The sequence below is a fragment of the Entamoeba dispar genome, genomic scaffold (assembly GCF_000209125.1).
Source record: "Entamoeba dispar SAW760 scf_1105229459271 genomic scaffold, whole genome shotgun sequence".
NCBI classification, from domain to species: domain Eukaryota; phylum Evosea; order Mastigamoebida; family Endamoebidae; genus Entamoeba; species Entamoeba dispar.
This window is the reverse complement of record NW_001853609.1, coordinates 1-7,153: the sequence shown is the minus strand read 5'-3', so window position 1 is coordinate 7,153 and position 7,153 is coordinate 1. Positions and strand designations below refer to the sequence as shown.

Below are 7,153 nucleotides of genomic sequence, written 5' to 3'. Positions count from 1 at the left end.
TCATAACTCTAATTCATTTTATAAAGTTTTACCTCTAAGACAACCAATGCTAATGGTAGGACTTGGTGGCTGTCCACCTCCTAGTGGTTGTGCATGCCCACCACCCCCTCCTGTTGTTGGTGGATGTCTACCACCACCTCCTCCTTCTGTTGTTAGTGGACGTCTACCACCACCTCCTCCTAGTGCTTATGCATGCCCACTTCCACCACCTCCTCCTGTTGTTGGTGCATGCCCACTTCCACCACCTCCTCCTCCTAGTGCTTATGCATGCCCACCTCCTCCTTCTCCTCCTGGTGCATGCCCACCTCCCCCTGGTAGTTCTTCAATAGTTATAGACCAAGAAAAAATTGTACAACAACAAGAAAATATAAAGGAATGTTTATTTGAAAAGATTGTCAAATGTCAAAAAGCGGCAGGAGAATTTGTAGGAATTGACACATTAATTAAAGAAATAGATAAGTTTAAGAACACACAATTTGATCAAACTGTTGTTCAAACATTCTTTGTAGTTCAATTACTAAAAGAGAAATTTGTAGAAAATAAAATTGAATGGAAGTTGCTTGTGAAGAAAGCAGAGAAATGGTTAGAAATGAAACAACCACTTCCTGAAGAAATAAAAGCACAAATCATGTCATTAGCTAAATCAATCATTTTAAAATAAAGAAAAGAATAAAAAGCAATGAATTAAAATTAATTCTTTACTCTTGGTTCTGTTTTTAAGGATTTCTCATATTTCAACTTCTCATCTGTGAGAATTCCATCATCAAAATAATAATTTTTAATGAAACAAATAATCTGTGGAATAGCAACAATATCATATTTTGTATCTTTGAACCGTATTACATTATTGATACACTCAAATAATCTTAATTTCTTATCCACATTAATTTTATCACCAGCCATATCAGGATTTCCATCATCCAAAAAAGTGTAATCTGTAAGGTATGTTCCAATAAATGGAAGACATGGTGTTGTAAAAATGTCTTTAACTTCATTTCTGAATCCTCCAAAGTTTCTTTGGAATAATCCACTTAATCGATCAAACTCTGCTTTATTTGGGTCTTGATTCACTACTTCCCATGTTCTTTTCATTCTGAAAATAGCAGCATCTCCTAATGACCCTGTCAATGAATATAATAAATCGTAATTTTTAATTGCATGTGCTTTAATACCTAATGATAGAATCTTTTTTACTAAAGTAATTCTTTCTTCAAGACTTTCTGTATTTAATATCATATTAACAAAGAAACTAGAAATGAAATTAAACATTTGTGTTGATGCTATAATATTTGGTGCTTTATGTCTTAATTTAGCTTTAGCCCATGCTTGTCCAAAGAATTCACTTGGTTCTAATTTATAAAAGATTGATGCTTCCATATATGTAAATTGTGATACAATTACATCATCATCTATATCAATAAATTTAACTTTTGGAATTAATTTATCAAATAAATTCTTCATTTTTTCTGGTTGTGGTAATTGTTCTTTAGTATCAGTACTTTCATCTAATCTTAATGGTGAAATGATACAACTTTGTTTAATTAATGGATTAAATCCTTTTGTTTTATGATCCATTTCAATAGAATTTTTTAATGTTCCAATTTTACCTTTTATCACAGCTGCAACAGCCCCTTCAACTACTTTAAGATGTTCTTCCATTAATCGAATTAATCCTTTCTTTACAGTAACATCATAACTAATAGCAAATGAATCAATCCATGTTTTAATAACACCAGCAACTTTAGAACTAATAGCAGCTTTATATTGATCTTTTGTTGCTTTATTTTCAGGTTCAAAATCTTCAGGAATATCTAATCGTTCCATTAATTTAAGGAAAAATTTATCTGGTGTAGTAATAGTAGTTAAAAACATACAAATAGCTTTAACAAAAATACCTGCACGAGAACCAAAAGCAGTTAATTTAAAGACAATAGTATTTAAATTCATATTCTTTTCTGATGCATCTTCAAGAGTAACATCAGGAAATTCTGTTCCTTTAAGATGTAATACTTCAGGATCTTCATATAATTTCATAGATTCATCTGATTCTTGTACTAATGAATTTAATCCAATAGATTTAAAATGTTCATTAACAGTTTCTGTAGAAGTATGTTTATCTTCAACAACATAATCATATACAATATCACTATTATGAATTGAATTATAAAGTGAATATAATAATACACTTTTATTTAAATTATGTTTAGGTGTTTTTATACCACTTTCTATTTCAAGTATTTTTCTACTTTCGTTATATCCTTTTACATGTAAATGTTGTAAAATAATTCGAATCATTTGTTCTTTACTTATTTTATCTTTTACTTTTTGAATTCCTGGATTTAATTCTTTAACTAATGCTGTTGTACGTTGAAGAGGATAAACAATTTCTCTAACCCTTTGAAGTACTGGAACGTCTTGATAAATTTTTTCTTTCCAATCTGCATGTTGTCCATCTAGATGTTGATCAGGATATTTAACACTTTTAATGTTTGTATCTTCAGATGGATCAACATAAAATTTATCACTTTGTAAATTACCTAATATTTCCTCAACTTTTTTCATTTCAATAGTTGGATAAATTCCTGGTGTTTTTGTATGACTTGAATAATGTGAAGATCCATCATATGATCCAGTATAACTTCCTTCTGGTGTTGTAATTCGTTCACTCGATGCATTACTTCCAAATGATGTTTGTGGAAGATGTGGAATTGATTTCTTATAAGATGCATTATAAGAAGCTGATCCTATTTTAACTGCTGAACTTACAGATGGTGATGATGGAACTTCAATGTTTGGTGTTTTAGAATGAGGTCCAGTTAATGGGGGAACTTCTGTAGATTGCATAAGTCCAGATGGTTTCATTGGGGTTTGTGAAGTTGTATTAGAACTAATGACGTTTTGGTTTTTAAATGATCTTCTTCCAATTCTAACACCTTCAGAAAGTCCATTTGGTAACGAATTTGGCATAGATGGTTGACTCATTGTTATTGATCTGAATATTCTTTGAACTTAAAATCTTATTTCCAAAAAACAAAAAAAATCTATTTTCAGTACATTTTTTTAAGAAATACTTTAAAATCTTACTTTAAAACACTAACACTTCTCTTCTCTAATAGAAAATAAAAACATCGCTCATAACCAAAATAATTTTATTCATTTTGAACATAAAAATTGAAACCGTTTAAATTAAATCATAAATACTCTTTTCTTACAAATTGAGATTGAATTGAAAACAAATTGTTTATTGTAAAATTCTTTTCAAACACTCTTTAAAACGATCAAACTATTATAGAATATTATAGTGTATTTCATTTTTTAAATATTCTATCAAATAATTAGAAAGTTAATTATTTTTGTTATTAGAGAATTTCTCTTCAAAAAATTTTAATACTATTGAAATAATAAACGTATTCAATTAAATAGATGGTTACAAAGCTTAATATGTTATGAGAATTGTTATGACTATGATAACTGTTTAAGTGTAAAGAGTGCACACTCATATTATTATCAACTAAGATAATTAACTAAAAATAAGAAAGTCAGCTCAGTGTAATTAAAAGTATTATACAAATGATAGAGGTTGTTTTAGTTGTGAGACAGAGTATCCTATTTGTAAAGCATAGTCTTTATATTATTTGTCAAAACCAATGTTTTATGACAAAAACTGGTCATTATAAATTAAAAAATGGTGTTATTGAATTTACAAAGAGTTTCAGTTAATAAGACTATATTAGTTGTATTGATGGGAGGGATTATTTAAAGTCAAGTGGTGTCTATATCTTATGTACTAATGTGTTGTTTTTAGTTAATGGAAAATGCAAGCCATGTCTTACAGTCAAAGGCTGCAAAGAAACAGATAATTTAAAACTCTCAAAAAGGCTCATCTTATTATCAAGCTAATGAAGAATGAACAAAAATAAAAAAATTATTAGTGTAGTGGGTTGTTGTGTTTTGGTACATGATTTGTATTGACGTTGTTAGTATTACTCATAACACTTCTTGTAGTAGTCATAAAGTATAGAATAAACACAACAGAAGAAACAGAATTAGAAGGCAATACTTTTATAATAAAACGTTCCAACACACTGCTCATTTAATTGTGACGAACCATTTGTTATTAAAATAAATGAAGTAGGGTTTGAACATAGTAAAAGAAAGAAATTGGTTATAATTGAGAAAGAAGCTTATGCATTGATTTCAGTATGAAATTAAGTAATGAAAGAACCATTTATTGTTATGAGTTTCTCATAATAAAACAATTCAAAGTAAAAATTGAACCAGAGGTGTACCATTAACAGTAAAAGGCGTGTGAATTTAGGACATAAGTAATAGCGCTATGTATAGTCAAAGAAGAATAAAGTTCTTTAACTATCTTAAAGATAAGAAAATAGAAGAAGAGAAGGAACAAAGACAAATTAGTTCCAACCAAGTTTGAAACAGAGGTATTAACAAAACTAGGTCATGATGAAATTATAACAGAGCATTTGAAATGGTTCTATTCTTTAAAGGCTTCTTATTGAATCTTCTTATTTATAATAAGAATGGAGAAACAAAATTATTAAATAATACTCTCTTTAAATAATTTTCTTTTTTATTAAATAAATTGACGTAGTTTATTTCTCTTTCCTTATTGATAAAAGAAATTAATCAATTTACAAAAATATAGGATTTACTTTGATGTTTTCAGTGTGTCACTAGCAAAAAGATAACTTATTCTAATATATTTTGATCTATCTCAATAAATTTGTTTAATGAATTATTTTTTCTCTAAAAAATGAAATGAAAACAATGAAATAAATTACAATGGAGTTATAAGAATGCGTGTTTTTTTTATTTAGTCATTTTTTTAATTTATTATTAATGTTTTCTCTAAATAAGTTTTTTAGTAAAAAAAAATACTAAAAATTCTTAAATTTTAGGAAAAAATGTCTTAAACTTTAACTTTTTAGTAAATGAACACCAAAAATAGCTAAATAACAATAAAGCAATTTTTTTTTTTTGAAAAATAGTATAGTTATAGTATTTTATATTTTAAAAAGTATAATAAATTAAAAAAAAGAAGAAATAGAAGATAAAATTACAAGGAAAGTAAAAATATATAAGTATAATTTTATGATGATAAAATAATTAAAATATTAAAATTCAAATGAAGAACCATCTCTTCCTTAATCAGATTAAAAAAAGAACATGTTCTATTGTCTAAAAACAATAATATCTCTATATATACTCCTCTGAACTTTTTTTTCCTTTATGATTTCATTGTTCTTATTGATAAGCGTTGCTTTTGTCAACGCTACTGACCCAACTGATATTACTAATTATCCATACGAAAAAAGTCAATACTTTGATACTAATAAAAAATTTACAAGTGCTCTTAATAGTTATCAAGTTCAAAGATATGCTGAAAGAGGTGTTTTCAGTGCAAATCAAGAAAATTATGTTCGTGCTAAATGTAAGACATGTTGTAGAGTTATTTTTGCTTCTGATTATAATTATGAAACTGGAAAAAAATTCACTGATGCTGATGATGTCAGAGGAGATACTAGATATGTTATGGATATGGAATTTGATAATAAAAATTCCCTTAGAATGTATCAAGGAGACTATGAACAAAATATTCTTTTAAGACCATTGAAAATGGGAAATGAACTTCAATTCTTTGAATTTGCACCATATAAAATGTATACATCATTTTCAATTCCTAGAAGAGTCCATGATATTAGAGGAGGAGCTAATAAAGGAGCAACATTAATTATTTGGATGAAGAAAGCACCATTAGATCCAGGAACAAACAATCAAAGATTTGTTTATGTGCATCCATATCCAACATCATTTTATCCAGAATATAGTAAAACAAACAAATGGCCAAGTTACAGTAAACATTTCTATCTTCCATTCTCCAGCAATAACCTTTGTTATGAAGCTAAAAAGAAGACAGACGGTAGATCTACATGGACTGGAAATGCACATCTTACAACAACTAGTACAAGTTATCAAATTGCAGCTGCAATGTGTAATCCATCAGAGCCAAGACAGATGTTTGTCCCAGTTTTTGCTTAATTTTTTCACTGAATTGTTTTATTTTTCTTTTTGGTTTTAAAGAAGTTGTATATAGTTTTTTATAACTTTTACATCATGTATTTTTAAATAACTCTTTTTGTTTTTTAGGAAAAATACATTTGAGATTTCATTTTTGTTACTCGTTTTCAAATTACTTTTTAACTCTCTTATTGAAACAAAATTTTGTTTCTATTCTTTTTGTTAATCAAAATTTGGGTTTGTTTATTAACACATAGATATGTGGTCTTAAATGTTTATCTACGAGAGTATTAGTTCGTTAAAGTATTATACTTTTTAGATGAAGCTATTTATTATTTCATAAAACAAGTTAAGGTTATTCACAATGAAATAATAATTTATGTCATAACAAACAAAAAACAAGAAAAAGTTATTTGAGCATTAAATAAGTTATGCTTAATTAGTTCAATGGAACATCTCGCTGTTCTCTTGTCCACCCTGGATGTTCTGAAACTTTTCTGATAACTCTTGCAGGATTACCAGCAACAATTGTATTATCTGGAACGTCACGAGTAACTACAGAAGCAGCACCTACAACGGAGTTTTCTCCAATTGTAATTCCTGGAAGAATAGTTGCACCTGCACCAATCCAAGCACCATCTTTAATTACAATAGGAAGTCCATATTCAACCAGAGAATTTCTAATGAGGGGGTCAGTTGGATGAGTAGCTGCAATAAGTTGGACATTAGGACCAATCAAGACATGATTACCTATTTTAACGTAGTTAGCATCTAATACTGTTAGGTTATAATTAACAAATGTATCATGACCAACAGAAATGTATTTACCATAGTCACAACGAAATGGAGGAAGTATACAACTATTTTCTCCAAGATTTCCAACAATATCCTTCAGCATTTCTAATCTCTTTTGTGCATTTCTTTCACAATTAAAATCAATAATCTTCTCACAACAAGATTCTCTTTCACGAGCTAACTCTGGAACTGTACTATCATATAACTTTCCATCAAGCATTAAACCTCTTTCATCAAAGGTAGGTGTTGCCATTATTATTATTAACTTTACAATTTATATAATTCTTTTGTTATTTTAAAACGTGGATAGAACTTTGCT

At 28.2% G+C, this 7,153-nt stretch overlaps 5 protein-coding genes across 5 annotated transcripts in view, besides 4 other annotated features; 3 read left to right on the top strand and 2 right to left on the bottom strand.

The window, feature by feature from the left end:
* Nucleotides 1-6, top strand: part of EDI_352530 (uncharacterized protein) — a gene marked incomplete at both ends in the record, with an annotated part of 1,542 nt that extends 1,536 nt beyond the window's left edge. The window contains one exon of the mRNA XM_001733251.1: nt 1-6. This exon is cut by the window's left edge and continues 1,536 nt beyond it. Within this exon, the coding sequence (XP_001733303.1) occupies nt 1-6 (6 nt within the window).
* A 46-nt stretch (nt 7-52) lies between these two features.
* On the top strand, nt 53-661 carry EDI_352520 (uncharacterized protein; the record flags this gene model as incomplete). Its single annotated transcript, XM_001735596.1, has 1 exon — nt 53-661. One exon carries the CDS (start codon nt 53-55, stop codon nt 659-661), a length of 609 nt encoding a protein of 202 aa, XP_001735648.1.
* A 29-nt stretch (nt 662-690) lies between these two features.
* Nucleotides 691-2,982, bottom strand: EDI_352510 (protein ste6, putative; the record flags this gene model as incomplete). Its single annotated transcript, XM_001735595.1, has 1 exon — nt 691-2,982. One exon carries the CDS (start codon nt 2,980-2,982, stop codon nt 691-693), a length of 2,292 nt encoding a protein of 763 aa, XP_001735647.1.
* Nucleotides 2,983-4,551: 1,569 nt separating this feature from the next.
* Nucleotides 4,552-4,605: a sequence feature (AT_rich).
* Nucleotides 4,606-4,824: 219 nt separating this feature from the next.
* Nucleotides 4,825-4,918: a sequence feature (AT_rich).
* Nucleotides 4,919-4,986: 68 nt separating this feature from the next.
* Nucleotides 4,987-5,143: a sequence feature (AT_rich).
* Nucleotides 5,144-5,250: 107 nt separating this feature from the next.
* EDI_352500 (galactose-inhibitable lectin 35 kDa subunit precursor, putative) lies at nt 5,251-6,060 on the top strand (the record flags this gene model as incomplete). Its single annotated transcript, XM_001735594.1, has 1 exon — nt 5,251-6,060. One exon carries the CDS (start codon nt 5,251-5,253, stop codon nt 6,058-6,060), a length of 810 nt encoding a protein of 269 aa, XP_001735646.1.
* A 418-nt stretch (nt 6,061-6,478) lies between these two features.
* Nucleotides 6,479-7,087, bottom strand: EDI_352490 (uncharacterized protein; the record flags this gene model as incomplete). Its single annotated transcript, XM_001735593.1, has 1 exon — nt 6,479-7,087. The coding sequence occupies one exon, from the start codon at nt 7,085-7,087 to the stop codon at nt 6,479-6,481; it is 609 nt and encodes a 202-aa protein (XP_001735645.1).
* Nucleotides 7,086-7,135: a sequence feature (AT_rich).
* The last annotated feature ends 18 nt before the right edge of the window (nt 7,136-7,153 follow it).